Below are 16,347 nucleotides of genomic sequence, written 5' to 3' on the forward strand. Positions count from 1 at the left end.
TGGAGGGAGGGGGATAGAATAACAAGGAAAATGATTAAAGGAATGACACTGCTCTCCCTGGCAGTAGCTGGTCCCTGAGCCAAGAAAGGGGAGGGGATTTAAATTAGATAAGTTTTGTGGGTGATAAAAATGTCCCAAAATTGCACAATTCTATGAATATGCTAAAACATTTAATTACATACTTTAAATGGGTGAATTGTATGGAATTCATATCTCAATAAAGCTGTTTTTTTAAAAAAATATGAATGTAAGTGTTTTAAATTATATTAGATGAGCTTGGACCTTTTAATATCTGAAAGAGACCAAAAAGTTATAGGATATGCCTGAGATATGGTCAATGGCAGGGAAAGAGGTTTGATATAGCATGGTTGAAGACAATGGTGGAAGCAAAATATTTCTTGTTTGTTTTCTATTTAGTTTACATCTTTTAATAAATTGGCTACAGTAGTTTGAGTGGATTTCTGTTCCCTGCAACTAAGAATTGTGACGAGGACACTTGAAGACTATTCATTCCTTCTATTCCTGTACAAGGTGGGGCAAAAGTAGTTTTTATTGTTGGGAGTACAGTTTATTCTTGTATTATTATTTATTAATTATTATATTATTTTCCATATGAACAACTGTAAACCTACTTTGGCCTCGCCCTGTATAGACGCTAAGTATTATCCTTGGATAAAATCACAAATACAATAGCTTTATGTTTGTATTGCAGTGCTTTTTAAAAAAATCAAACCACGTTGGCATTATGCCTTTAGTCTATATTGGCGATGTAACAGAAAACAGTTGTATAAAATATTTATACAAGTGTGCTATTGAGGACCTAGAGGAGCTGAATGGGAAGCTCACTGGCATGGCCTTCTGTATCCCCACCCTCAATGTGCTGGTTGTGGATCTGACCTACCACCCGGAGAAAGCTGCCAAATACGATGCCATCAAGCAGGTTGTGAAGGAGGTGTCTGAGGGCCCCCTCACGGGCACCCTGGGCTACACTGAGGACTAGGCTGTCTCCTGCAACTTCAGCGGTGACACCCCTCCTCCACCTTCGACCCTCGGGCTGGCATTGCCCTCAATGACCACTCTGTCAAACTCATTTCCTGGAATGACAATTCATTTGGCTATAGCAACGGGGTGGTGGACCTGAGGGTCCACATGGCCTCCAAGGAGTGCCATGAGCATGCCCTTCTGGATTTCACACTGGATGTGAAACAACTAATTGTTGGTGTTAAAAAAATGGATTCCACTGAGCCACCCCACAGCCAGAAGAGAGAGGAGGAAATTGTTAAGGATGTTAGCACCTACATCAAGAAAATTGGCTACGACTTTGACACAGTAGCATTTATACCAATTTCTGGTTGGAATGGCAACAACATGCTGGAGCTTTGGTTCAAGGGATGAAAAGTCACCTGTAAAGACAGCAATGCCAGTGGCCCCACGCTACTTGAATCTCAGGATTGCTTCCTGCCACTAACTCGTCCAACTGATACACCTTTGCATTTGTTCCTCTAGGAATACGCCCTTGCATTTGTTCCTTTAATACAGTTCCTCATGTTGTGGTGACCCCCAACCATAAAATTATTTTCGTTGCTACTTCATAACTAAGAGCCTAAGACCATCAGAAAACACAGATATTTACATTACGATTCATTAACAGTAGCAAACTAAGAGCCTAAGACCATCAGAAAACACAGATATTTACATTACGATTCATTAACAGTAGCAAAATTACAGTTATGAAGTAGCAACGAAAATAATTTTATGGTTGGGGGTCACCACAACATGAGGAACTGTATTAAAGGGTCGCGGCATTAGATAGGTTGAGAACCACTGCTCTAGGATGTCCACAAAATTGTTGGTACTGGTACTGTCCCTGCGGGCCAATGTAGACTGGTGTTCTCAAATCTGGCATGGAGGTCACCTTAGCTTCAGTGTTACAACTGAAGTAAAGTCTGCTGAAATGCACTATAAAGCTTTGAGGGAAGCTCTTCCTGGGGACAATGTGGACTTCAGTGTCGATCAAAGGTATTCATCATGACAATGTGTTTGGTGACAGCAAAAATGACCCACCAATGGAAGCAGCTGGCTTCACAGCTCGTGTAATTATCCTGAACCATCCAGCTCAAATCAATGCCAGATGTGCACGTGTGCTAGCTTGTCTCACAGCTCATATTGCTTAAAGTTTGCTGAGCTGAAGATTGATCGTTATTCTGTGAAGAAGCTGGAAGATGGCCTGAAGTTTTTGAAATCTAGTGATTCTGCCATCGTTGATATGGTTTCTGGAAAGCCATGTGTGTTGAGAGCTTCTCTGACTACCCTCCTCTGGGCCATTTTGCTATTTGTGACATGAGACAGACAGTCGCTGTGGGTGTCATCAAAGCAGTGGACAAGAAGGCAGCTGGAGCTGGCAAAGTCACCAAGTGCTCCCAGAAAGCTCGGAGGCTCAATGAATATTATCCCCAATACCTGCCACCCGAGTCTTAATCAGTGGTGGAAGAACGGTGGCCAAACCATTTGTCTCAGTTGACCATTTAATTTTAATAGTAAATGGCTAGTTAATGATAACAATGCATCGTAAAACCTTCAGAAAGAAAGAATGTTTGTGAACCATTTTGGTTTTTTTTTTAATGTAAATTGTCCACCACATGGCAAACAGTAATAGATAGTGGTTTTTTTCTAATTAAAATTATTTTTTTAATTAAAAAAAATTTTTTTGCATTTAAAATCAGTACATTTTAATAGAATTTTGAGACCTACTAAAACAAAGTTAAATGAGAAAAAATGTAAAGGAAAAAATAATCTTTTTATTGTTACCACTTAAATCTGGATATCTACTCTAAGATCTTGCACAAGAAAATAAACTCTTTTTAAGTCTATTTGTAATCATTAACTAAAAGTATACAACTCTGTGGTTATCTTGAACATTGAACTTTTGTAGATTTTTCAAAGTTATTGAATTCACTTATTAACATTTGCTTACTAAGTAGAAATGATACAGCATATTTTCCCCTGAGTCATTGTGATCAACCATTTCTTCCTATTGAGTTATTTCTATGTGATCAATTACTTATAGCACACACACATTGAACCATTAAGAAGAGATTTAGGAGAAATCATTTTACATAAAGACCAGCAGAGCTAAGGCCAGAATCCAGGCTTTCTGACTCCTATAGATCTTATGGTCTTTCTTAGTGCAGTCTTTAAATATCCATAACATAAAAGGGGGGGATTCACAGAGCACCTCATCCTATAGAAAACTTGCTTATTTTTGACATATTCAGATTGCATTTTCAGGACCCTAAGAGAGCTTGTGATTTAAAGAAGTCCTATGGTGTATCCTTAGGTAACGGGAATCATTACAGTAGTTTGTCTTTTGTGTAAATATTATGTTCATTAAATCATAAAATCTTCAAGATCTTCTCATCAGACTTTCTCCCCAGAGCATATATTCTTTTTTCGGTGTTCAGTTTTCTTAAACTTTCTGAACCTCAGTTTCCTAATTGGTAAAATTGGAATAAAAATACATACCTCTAAGGATTTGGGTAAGATTAAATGAGACAAAAATTTTAGAGTGCCAAACATATGAATATATTCTTTACCTAAGAAACCTATGTGAGGTTAACACATAATAGATATCCAGTAAATGTGAGTTCTCTTATTGCCTATCAGCCATTGATAAAAATGTTGAAGGTGCTGAAGCTACCGCTGACACTTTTGGAATGCGTGTAGAGATCTTCAGGTTACATTATATATATATGTGTGTTTGTGTGTGTGTGTGTGTGTATGTGTGTGTGTGTGTGTGTGTGTGTGTGTGTTTCATCAAAGAACTAAAGGCCTTGCTGAATGCAGGATACACTTATACCGGTTGCCAGTGTAATAATCACATCAAAAAAGATAATTCAATTAGGTTGCCTGGTTTGTTCTTAAAGTACTCATTCTGGTTCTTAATGATTATCTTCCTTTCAAACCTCCAAAATTTTTCTTCATTTAGCAAACCTTTCCAGATCTTTCCAGTAGTTAATGTCAGATTTTGTCTGATTTTTAGCACCTTTATATTTAAAAAATCAAGGCATTTGCTCATTCAATCTTATAATACTTTTCCTATTCTCAGTGATTTAAAAGATTTCAGATAATGGTTCTGTAATTACCTCCACTAGTTCTTTCAGAACCTGTTTTGGTTTGCAGAAACTTCTCTGACATTTATGCCACCCTTGCCAATATATAATGTAAACAGTAAAGTGTCCAAAGATCTTGCTCTCCCTTGCTCATGGAATAATCAATATTGACAGTTCGCTTGAATTAATACATATTATTTGAATATATACATCTAAGTATAAAAATTTATATCAAAATGGAGTCACACATACTGTTCTGCCAGTTGCTTTTTAATTTTTTGCTTTTTTTTTAATAGACTATATTTTAGAACAGTTTTAGGTTCACAGCAAAATTGAACATAGAGATTTCTTACATGTACCTGTGCCCACACATTATTATAATTCCTATCAATTACTTTTGTTCCTCTTATTTGCAGTAGACATCACAGGGGACTTACATATTATTTTTAGAAAATGATCCCACTCATACCATACTACTCACAAGGTCTCTTTAGTCCCAATGAACATTTCCAAGCATAGCCAATTTGCTCTTCCAACAACTTGCTAGATAAACCCAGGCAATAGATCCTCTTCCATCTGTTAAGTAGAGAGGTAGAAGACTGACATCATTGTCAAAAAACAGTTCAGATATTTAGTTAGATGTCTGTATGCAAGTGCTTTTATACCTGAGGGAAATTGTTATTACTCTGTTGTCAATACACAAAGGCAAAATCAGATTTATAAAAGAGAAGGGAGGAAGGAAAGTATACAGATTAGGAAAAGTAAGGGTTTTTCTTTTTTTGTGTATTTTTTAAAATAAATCTTTATTGTTCAGATTATTACAGTTGTTCCTCTTTTCCCCCCCATAGCGTCCCTCCACCCAGTTTCCACCCCACCCTTTGCCCTTACCCCTCCCACTGTCCTCATCCATAGGTGTAAGATTTTTGTCCAACCTCTTCCCGCACCCCCCACACCTCCTTCCCCCTGAGAATTGTCAGTCCACTACCTTTCTATGCCCCTGATTCTATTATATTCAACAGTTTATTCTGTTCTTCAGGTGTTTTATTCACTTGATTTTTAGATTCACTTGTTGATAGATGTGTATTTGTTGTCACTTTGTTGTTCATAATTTTTACCTTTACCTTTTTCTTCCTCTTCTTAGAGAGTACCCTTCAACATTTCATATAATACTGGTTTGGTGGTGATGAACTCCTTTAGTTTTTTCTTGTCTGTGAAGCTTTTTATCTGACCTTCAATTCTGAATGATAGCTTTGCAGCGTAGAGTAATCTTGGTTGTAGGTTCTTGCTATTCATCACTGTATATTTCTTGCCACTCCCTTCTGGCCTGCATAGTTTCTGTTGAGAAATCAGCTGACAGTCATATGGGTACTCCCTTGTAGGTAACTAACTGTTTTTCTCTTGCTGCTTTTAATATTCTCTTTTTGTCTTTTGCTCTTGGCATTTTAATTATGATGTGTCTTGGTGTGGTCCTCTTTGGATTCCTTTTGTTTGGGGTTCTCTGTGCTTCCTGGACTTGTAAGTCTATTTCTTTCACCAGGTAGGGGAAATTTTCTGTCATTATTTCTTCAAATAGGTTTTCAATATATTGCTCTCTCTCTTCTTCTGGCACCCCCATAATTTGGATGTTGGTATGCTTGAAGTTGTCCCAGAGGCTTCTTACACTATCTTCAAATTTTGGGATTCTTTTTTCTTTTTGCTTTTTCGGTTGGGTGTTTTTTGCTTCTTCATATTTCAAATCTTTGACTTGATTCTTGCAATCCTCTAGTCTACTGTTGGATCTCTGTATATTATTATTTATTTTAGTCAGTGTATGCTTAATTTCTAGTTGGTCCATTTTCATATTCTTGAGGGTCTCACTAAATTTCTCAGAGGTTTCTAGAAGATTCTTGAGTAAACTTATAACCGTGGTTTTGAGCTCTATATCCAGTAGTTTGCTTTCCTCCATTTCTTTCATTTGTGACCTGTTTCTTTGTCTCCGCATTTTGGCTGCTTCCCTGTGTTGATAGAGTGGCTTTGTGTGCTAGGTGTCCTATAGGGCCCAGTGGCTCAGCCTCCCCAGTTACCAGAGGTGGATACTCTTGGTGCACCCCTTTGTGGGCTGTGTGCATAGTCTTGTTGTAGTTGAGCCTTGATTGCTGTTGGTATCACTGGAAGGAATTGACCTCCAGGCCAATGGGCTGTGAGGATCAGTTGTGTCTACAATGGGAGAACTTCTGTGCTGGAGACACCCTTATGGGGCAAGACTTACTTCAGTGGGGCTTTGGTGCTCACTGAGTCTGCCCCCTGAGTGTGTCTCTTATGGATGTGAAGAGTTGTAATCTGGATGGTCTCACTCTGACCACAGGGTACACTGGCTCTTGGATCTCCAAGTAGGTGCAAGTAGCCTCACTGCCTGAGGCCACCCAGCAGGAACTACAGAGAGATCTGAAGATTCCTACTCTTTGTTTAGGGTTTGGAGGTGCCAGATGAGGCCTAGCTGTGAAGCACTGCCAGCTGCTGTCCAGCCTGGGGCCTTCTTTTGGAGGCTCTGGGGCTCACTGACCCAGCTGCAGTTTGTTAGGTTTTAGATTGCAAAAAGGCCAGGCCATTCATATGCAAAATCTTCTGTGCACAGCTTGGGTGGGGTTGTAAATTGGGTGAGACAGGGTCTCAGGGAATCACCCGGGCAGAGCAAACAGCAATGGCTGACTGTCAGCCCTGCCCCAAAGAGGTCCCCAGGTCTCTGTGTCCCTCAGACCGTGCAGGAACAATGATCGCTGCAAGCACTTCTGAGAGAAAGCCACCCTTGTGTTCCAGCCCGATGCCAGACAATCCAGTTTCTCCCTGTATGAGTCTGGGTCTCCAGAATCTGATCCGGAACTGGAGTTCAGAGCAGTTGGGAGCTTGTATCTCCCTCCCAATTGAAAAAGACAACAGCATACTCAGTTGCCAGCCCTTTTCCACACACGCCTCCATAGCTCTGCACTTCACTTCTGCACCTCCGCACCTCCTCCCAGTTTTGGTGTGCTTTTCTCTTTCCTTCTAGTTGTATAAATTCCACTCAGCCAGCTTTCCCATGGTTCTGGAAGATATTCGTTTTGTCTTTTAGTTGTAGTTTTGAAGTGGTTGTGCGAGGCAGCAAGTTCAGGTGTCCTCTTATGCCGCAATCTTGCTTCCTCTCCAATAAGGGTTTTTCTTGATTAAGCTGATTAGCTGGGGGCAAAGTATAGGAAGGCCAATATTGAGTAGGCTGGCTGGGTCATCGGAGTTTGGCTTTGAAGCAAGCATAACAGCTGTCTAATGTCTACCCATGTGCCATTAGTATCACCACTTTAGGAAGCCAGGTTAGTACCAATAATTCCACTCATCAGAATTTCTCATTTCCCCTCTTTGGTCAAAATTAGCTCCTAAAGGAATGGATTCAGACATGAGGATTTCATTCTCTTTTTGAAAAAAATGTCATCAGTTGGATGTTGACTTGTGATAATGGCCATATAACATTTAATCATTCAGATATTTAACAGTGGAAGAAGGCTACAAGTATGAGAATAATCACAATCTCTAACAAACATTTGGCACCCTATTTTTATCCAGGTTTTATTCATGCTTTCATACATTTATGTGATAAGTATGAGAAGACCATTTGATTATATGAGTAGTTTAGAATGTACATATTGAGGAACTAGAAGGTAAACATTACAAATTTCTGTCAAAATTTAGTTGACCTAATTATGGAGGACAAATACACTGGGAGTAGATAAATCATAAAACATGATCATATAAGCCCTGGCTAGTGTGGCTCAGTTGGTTGGGTGTCATTCCATGCACTGAAAGGTTGCTGGTTTGATTCCAGGTTAGGGGACATTGCCTGAGTTGTGGGCTCGAACTCCAGTAGGAGGCATGCAGGAGGCAGCAGATTGATGTTTTGCTCTCACATCGATGTTTCTCTCTCTCCTCCTTTCCTGTATCTCTAAAATTCAATGTTAAAATCTTAAAAAACAAATAAACAAAAGTCCCAAAAACGATTATAATCATATGAGAAAGTAATTGGACCACTGCTTCCTGTATGCTTTTGTCTTTCTTAATGTCCATTGGGTTCATTTAGAGACTTTAGTATGCTAATCAAAAAAGCTGACCTCGCCGAAACCGGTTTGGCTCAGTGGATAGAGTGTCGGCCTGTGGACTGAAAAGTCCCAGGTTCGATTCCGGTCAAGGGCATGTACCTTGGTTGCGGGCACATCCCCAGTAGGGGGTGTGCAGGAGGCAGCTGGTCGATGTTTCTCTCTCATCGATGTTTCTAGCTCTCTATCCCTCTCCCTTCCTCTCTGTAAAAAATAAATAAAATATATTTTAAAAAAAGAAAGAAAAAAGCTGACCTCTGTCTGTTACAGATTTTGTTCCTGTCTGTTTTAAGGCTCCCCTAAGATCCTCTCCTTTATTGAAGTCAAAAGTGCCTACAGAGACCTACTGTATATTTTCATCATTTCCTGGCATAAGAATTCCATTTTTCAGATATTTACACAAATGGGTAAACATGAAAAAAATCTAGAGGTTTAGTGGGAGGAAGCAGGCTCTGATACTTAGAATTACAGGAACCCATATGGGTGCACATACAAAGCAAATGTACACAGTGCATTCTATCTCTGATCAGAAGCACATTACATTAACTTCTCAAACTTGCAATTATAAATACCAGGAAACACCAGAATCTTCAAGACAAACAGACAAAAACAAACAAACAAGGTTAACAAACTAGTTTTTCCTGGTATCTGCCACCTGCCAAAGAATGGATTCCTATTGAAAGCCACCTGGCAGAAATCACCACCAATGGTCAGATAACCAGAATCCTACATCACTGACACCAGAGGGGAAGACTATTGAATAAATGCAAATCTGAAAAATGACTTGGCTTGTAAGAGCCAAAAAAAACTTAATCACTGTCTGTACCACGTACCAGATGAGCCAGGGAAGGTGAGCTGTGGGCCTGCGGGATCTAAGCTGGGACAAGGTGCACCTTCATGCTGCATCTTGGATGGTAAGTCTTAGGCGGGAAAATTAGCCCCTTCTGCCCGCTGCTTCCCACAGCCATTCCAAGAATGACTGGGGCTGCCTCACTTTCTGTGAAGGTGGAATTGCATTGGAGGAGTTTCTGTTAGCTCTTTGTAAGTCTTCCAGAGGTGAAAGCTTAGAGTGCGTAGGGAGTTTTCTCTCAGTTCTCCTAACTGTTCCTTCCCATTTTGTAATATGAGTCTCAGCAGTTGGTGAAGACCAGTGTGACAAAGAGTTGGGGACAGTGCAGTGCGACTATTTCTGGGGCTCTTTTCGATGCCAGCCCCACACATGGCCCTGAGAGATTCATTAGAAGTTAGGCTGGTTTCTCCTGAGCCATTTGTGGCAGGCTTCTCCTCCTGCTCTGTTTCAGGCAGAGATGAAAGCTGCTATGGCTCTCTGCTATCTTAGAAGGTCTTGTCTTTTCTGGAGTTCAGTTTAGGGGTTAGCAAACTTTTCCTTTAAAGGTCAAATAGTAAATATTTGGGGCTTCGTCGGCCAAGAGGCAAATTGAAGAGTCCTTATGGAAAGACTGTTAATATTGAGTTTTATAGTTAAAAAATGTAAAAACAAGGGTCAGATGAGAAAAGAGTCCACTGGACTTGGCCTATGGGACAAATTAACCCCTGCTTTGCTTTAATTAGGATTCTGTCTTCACTGATGAATTTTTAAATGTTTATAATTGTCATCTTTCCAGCTTGCTTCTGTTGGTATGATCAGAGGTCTGTATCAAAGCCAGTGAACTCTGATGATGCCTTTATCCTAAATCATTTTAACCCTGCTATAGGCACACGGAAAAGTGTGGAAGTCCATCTATGAGACAATAACTGAATAAATGTCCTAATAACATTTACATACCTTTCAATATTAATAACCCAGAACATATCCACTGGTACTAGTGGTAAATATTTTTATTATTTGTGAATTTAAGATAACCAGAGGTATTAAGTATACATTACTTAATACTTAGGCCAGGTATTAAGTATACATTAGAATATGTATGTATGTATGTGTACATTAAAATATATATTATTTTCTTGCTAATCTCTGTAGATACAGTCTGTATATACCCACAGAACACAGAAGTGGCTTTTGTGTGTGTGTGTTGACAACAAAAATGTTTCCACATGATCTTCCAAATGATGGTGTTTGCCCTTTAATATGTTGGCAAGCTAATTTAGGATGTCCTGATTTTAAAAGAATACTTGCTTTACTAGGGGAAGAGGGCAAAGAGGAGCTATTGTCTAATGGGTATTGAATTTCAGTTTTGCAAGATGAACAAGTTCTGGAGATTGGTTGCACAGCAATGTGACTATATTTAGTACTACTGAACTGTACACTTACAAATGGTTAGGATGGTAAATTTTATGTCATGTGCTGTGGTTTTTTTTTTTTTACCACAATACAAAAATTTGCTTTAAAAATATTATTACATAAATAATACCTTATAATTATGGAGAAATCAGAAAATACAGAGAAGCAAAAATAAAAATAAAAATCACCCACGATTCTACAGTTAAGGTTAACATTTTGTTGCATAAATGCATAAATTCCATATGTGTAGGTTCACATTGAATATGCTATTTTGTAACCTTTTCCAACGTTTAACCATCTGTTAAGTTCTATGTTCTTAATTTAAAATCCAAAGGAATAGGATATTTCACACTTCTATGAATTCTAAGGCCTTAAACAGAAGTGAAACAGAAAGTATGCACGTTTAGGGGTGCATACCCCTCCTTTGATGCTTCTCTCTTTATATCATGTGTCCTCCGGAGAAGTAAAGGCTTCTCCACTCCTGATCTCTCATTCAGCTCTGCTAACATCTTTCAGTAGTTCCTTTTATTTTTCAATGTATTTTTTATTGATTTTAGAGAGGAAGAGAGAGGGAGAGAGAAATAGAAGCATTTTGATGAGAGAGAATCATTGATCAGCTGCATCCTGCACACCCCACACTGGGGGTTGAGCCAGCAACCCAGGCATGTGTCCTGATCAGAAATGGAACCGTGACCCCCTGGTTCATAGGTCGACGCTCAACCACTGAGTCACGCCGGCTGGGCAGTAGTTCCTTTTAGATATGCTCACACCTACAGAGGCTTCTGGTGCTTGTGTGAACTGGTGAATCTGTTCCCGGGTCTCCTCGGTCACATGGCTGTCCACTGGGATCATGTAAACATACCTTCAAGCAAGGTTAACGATTAAATTGTTGGGATGAAAGGTCAGGAGAATTGCCTTGAGTTGTAACATCAAAATGGGAGATGACACATCACTACTCACCTTCCACCTTCTCTGAGGAAAAGAGTGAATAAGAAACAACAGTGATACGGGAGTCTTCATTTCAAAGAAACTCCAGGAATCATGCTGGAGAAGTTCTGCAACTCTACTTTTTGGGTAAGAAATTATACTTATTCTCTTCTCAAACCAGAACAAGGAATAGATTAGCCTAGAGTGGCCACAAAGCAGGACCAGAAAAGTTAGATATGCAGTTGGTCTAAAGCTCAGGGTATTTTTTTTTTTTAATAAAAGAATGTCAGAATATCTCCAGAGGATATTCTATGTGGGAGAAGTAATATATTTACTTATTTAGTTTTAAATTTAAAAAAATACTTTTTAAAAATTGATTTCAGAGAGGAAGGGAGAGGGAGAGAGAGATAGAAACATCAATGATGAGAGAGAATCATTGATCGGCTGCCTCCTGCACGCCCCACGCTGGGGACAGAGCCCACAACCCAGGCATGTGCCCTGATCGGGAATCAAACTGTGACCTCCTGATTCATAGGTCGATGCTCAACCACTGAGCCAACCATTTGGGCATTAATGTATTTATTTTATAACATATGTTTATTGTATCCAGACTCTTTTCTTGGACAAGCTATCTACAAAATTGCCTCTCTAAAGAGAAATAGGAAAATGGCTTCTAATTTCATCTATGTTAAGAGTAGGAATTGTGTAATTTGTGGGGTAGGAGGAAGAAGAGAAGGCCCATGACTGAGTCCTGTTGAATAATGTCGATGATGAAACAATAATGCTCTGAACTAGAGTAACTGGCGATTAGTGATGTGGACTGGAAGTTGAGGATAGGGATGCAAATCTGGACATCATGAGCACTGAGACAATTTATTGAAACATTAGAGCAGAGAATTTTGAGATAAACAGTGTGAGCAACAAAAACAAGTGGTTTAATGGAAGAGAGAATGAGAAGGGACCTTGCATTTAGTGATATTAAGAAAGTGTGGTCTACAAACCCCTATCATCATCATCAGAATTACCTAGAATGTTAAAGTAGTTTAAATATCTTAGATAAATCTTCTTGATTCTAAAGTTAGGTAACCTTATGGAGAGATAAGAAGAGCAGAAGTGAGATAGCAGAGCACCTGGGCAGCACTTCCCAGTCTTAGAAAGAACCTGGGTCCCGAGACCAGAAAACATATACCTCAGGAAGGTGGGGCTTAATAGGCCAACCCTTGAGAATTCTCTCTAAGAGTTATCTGGCAGATCATCTTGATCAGGGCACCTTAACCTTTTCTTTAGAGAATCTGTTCAAACAGCCATACAAAACAATTCAAAAATATTTATTGGGAGAGAAAAATCTATTCTCACATGACTCAAATATAAGAACTAGTGCCCCCCACCCTCAATTCACAAGACACTTCTCATTATTGCAGAATGCAAAGACCAGTACAGAACTTGCTGGGAATAAGCCTTCTGTTCAACAGTTTCATGGTGCTTCTATGCTGAGGCCCCCTGGGGTTCTGACATAAGCCCTTGGGCTCTGACATAAGCTCTCTGGAGTCTAAATGTCATAGCATGACTAAGCATTCTACCTGCCTGCATATTTGAGTGTCTGCCAGTGAGTTCATTTGATGCTAAAGACTAGAATAAGAAAAAGTTTTTATATCCCAAGGAACTAATCTCCCCATTTGGATTGGAGAAAAGTCCCTCTTCTTCCCACAACTTGGCAAATGCATTGGCGAAGTTTAGTCAATGACTGGTGGGGAAATTCACTTAGAATCACAGGAAGAAAGGTCTTTAATGGCTGCATTGGCCCCCAAAAAGCCACTAAATGTCATTAAATTGTGAATTTGTGTCAATGGAGATGAATAGAAAAATACAGCAGAAGGGTCGGGCTGGATGTAGATATATAACTTAGTTAAAATTATTTGGAAACGGGTTGGGGTGGAGGGTGTGGGCTAGGGCTAGTCTTCTGTCTTCAAAATCATGTAACTAACAATCCTTACATTTTGGTCTCCCCAGAATTCCTCATTGCTGGATAGCCCGGAGGCGGACCTGCCACTTTGCTTTGAGCAAACTGTTCTGATATGGATTCCCTTGGGCTTCCTTTGGCTCCTGGCCCCTTGGCAACTTCTCCATGTGTATAGATCCAGGACCAAGAGATCTTCTATAACCAAACTCTACCTTGCTAAGCAGGTATGGAACCCAAGTATTTTCTAACTAATTGCTTGGTGCATCATAGAGACGTTTTCTTGGTGGTTTATGGTAAGTGTCTTCCTCCCTGTCTTTAACCAGCTTTCCCAGGTGCGGCTGACTCAGGTAGAGACTGGTTCTGTGAGTGTCCCTCTCTCCGCCTGCCTTATGCCGCCCTGGTCCCTTGCTATATTACTTAGTTAAGATGACTTTGAATTTTGCAAAAGAATAGTGACTTAGAAATCTTCTGGGGAGTAGACACCCTGAACACCAATAATGGGTACCAAATCAATCAAATACGTAGTTGTTGTCTTTTTAGTATTTGAGAAGGGAACGTGGGATTTCCTATCCTTAAGCTGTTCTGTATCAGGAGACTGTAATTCAGTTGGCACCTACAATGAGGTGAAATTTAACTATATGATGTGTCCTCTGCCCTCTCGATTCAGGCAATCCAGCCATCGTCGCTCATCTCCCCAAACTTGGGTCTGAAATAGGGCTTTCATTCTCCCACTCTCAACCTGAGGACTCATGGTTTTCTTATGTGAGGACTCAGGTGAAATTTTCATATATTACTCTTTCCATTTTCCCCCTCCAGTTTTGAAATCTTATTTCTCCAGAACTTCTTTTAGATGGCTGTTGGACTCTGAATTGATCATCCTTCTCAACTTATCTCTTTTTAAAATTTATTTTTCTCTTTTTATTTTCTGAAAGATTTCTCCAAATTTTCTTCCTGTCATCCTAAAGAGTTTTTGTTTTAGTAATCACAGATTTGACTTCTAAGAATTATTCTTACTTTTTGAGTATACCTCTTAAAAAAACAACAGCATAAACCAACAAACTATTAATGGATGCAATGTCTTCTCAAATCTCTTGTAGGACATTAATTTTAAAATAAACATTATTTTCTGTTCAATTAATTATTTCTGTTTGTTTCATGCAAGAATCAGTTTTTCTGATTAATTATATTGGTTATCTGCTTTAATAGTACTGTTTTTTCTCGACTTTCTGGGTTATTAGTGTTCTGTTTTTTTAAATATGTTTATATGTTAATGAACATATGTGGCTGGAGTAGGTTCCTCTGCCATTATATATGTCTGCTTCCCCATCTGGCCTCTTCCTGATGGGAGGAATGCCTGTGAGCTCTGAGACTTGCATGACTATTTGGACTATGGGCTTCCCCCAAGAGCAGGATCTTGGGTGGTACCTTTCTACCCCTACTGCGTGCCCAGTGAATTTACTCTGGATGAAGTTACTATGGGGCAGCAATACCCCCTCTACCCACGGGGCATCTTTCAGGGAAAGGATTCAGTTTCTTTAGAGAGTACTTTTGTTTTAGACTGTTTGGGGGTACGGGTGGTAAATATAATTGTTGTCAGTGGATTTGCAGTGATGGGGTGGGGTTCAGGAAGAGAAGAAAGTGACTGGTGGAACTATCCTAGTTCTGTACACAGATTTTTAATTAAGACTGACTTCTGTCCTGTTTTCCATTCTTACTCACTGTCAGGGCTGACTACAGAGAATCGATTTATATTGGTTAAGACTCTCTCACCTGGAAGTCATACCTGCTGGTTTAAACAGTAAAGAATTGTTTTTCTTATAAAACAAACAGTCCAGAGGTAGTGTAACTCCAGGATTTGTTAACATAGCAGCTCAACAACATCAACAGGTAGCTGATTGTTTTTATCTTTCTTCTGCTTACTTCAGCATATCAAGCCAATTACCGAGCTAGCACATGATTGCAGGTTGGTTGCAGCAGCTCCAGGTATCACACCCATGTCAGTGTCCAGAGGCAGATAAAGAGGTCAGGTGCCCCTATGTGTCACTTCAACAAGTAGCTTTATTGAGATATAATCCACATACCATAGAAGACACCTCTTTAAAGTGTATAATTCATAGGTTTTTTAGTATAGTCACCATCACCACTGTCTAAAATTCCAGAATATTTTCATCGCTCCAAAATGAAACCCTGTACCTATTCAGCGGTAACATCCTGTATTCCCCCTCTCCTCCAGTCCCTGGCAACTCTAAATCTACTTTCTGTCTCAATGAATTAGTCTATCCAGGACATTTCTTATACTTGGAATTATGCAATACTTTTAAAAGTTTTTTTTATTGTAGTAGAGTGTACATAAGATAAAATTAATCATTTTAATCATTTTAAAGTATACAATTCAGTAGCATTAAATACATTAATAATGTTGTATAGTCATCACCACTACCTAGTTCCAGGACTTTTTCATCACCTGAAATGGGAATCTTTTTACCCATTAAACAGTTATTTCTCATCCCCTACTTCCCCTCTCCCCCAGAAACCACAAATCGGCTTTTGGTCTCTCTAAATGCCCAGTTTGGATATTTCATATATAAATGCAATCATACAGTATGCGGCCTTTTGTGTCTGTCTTCTTTCATTTAGCATTATGTTTTCAAAGTTCATCCAGGTTGTAGCTTGTATCAGTATCCCATTCCTTTTTATGGCTGAATAATATATCATTATATGGGTATACCATATTTTATTTATCTAATCATTGGTTGATGGGTATTTGCATTGTTTCTATTTTGTGTGTGTGTGTGTGTGTGTGTGCCTATTTTGAATAATGATGTTAGGAACATTTGTGTACACGTTTTTGGGTGGACATAGGTTTTCAATTTTCTTGGGTATATATGTAGGGATAGAATTGCTTACTCATTTGGTAAGTTTATGGAAACTCTATATTTTGAGGAACCGACAAACTGTTTTCCAAAGTGCCTGCACCGTGTTATGTTCCTGCCAGCAATGTGTGAGTTT

General features: G+C 39.3%; 1 protein-coding gene and 1 pseudogene across 1 annotated transcript in view; both read left to right on the top strand.

Moving 5' to 3' along the window:
• The first annotated feature begins 1,149 nt into the window (after positions 1–1,149).
• Positions 1,150–2,478, top strand: LOC129152113 (elongation factor 1-alpha 1-like; annotated as a pseudogene).
• Positions 2,479–11,492: 9,014 nt separating this feature from the next.
• ABCC2 (ATP binding cassette subfamily C member 2) overlaps positions 11,493–16,347 on the top strand; it is a 66,384-nt gene continuing 61,529 nt past the window's right edge. The window contains exons 1-2 of the mRNA XM_054728903.1: positions 11,493–11,525; positions 13,389–13,562. Coding sequence (XP_054584878.1) covers positions 11,493–11,525; positions 13,389–13,562 — 207 coding nt within the window. The remainder of the gene's footprint in view (positions 11,526–13,388; positions 13,563–16,347) is intronic.

Source organism: Eptesicus fuscus, chromosome 17, assembly GCF_027574615.1.
Source record: "Eptesicus fuscus isolate TK198812 chromosome 17, DD_ASM_mEF_20220401, whole genome shotgun sequence".
In the NCBI taxonomy this organism is placed as follows: domain Eukaryota; kingdom Metazoa; phylum Chordata; class Mammalia; order Chiroptera; family Vespertilionidae; genus Eptesicus; species Eptesicus fuscus.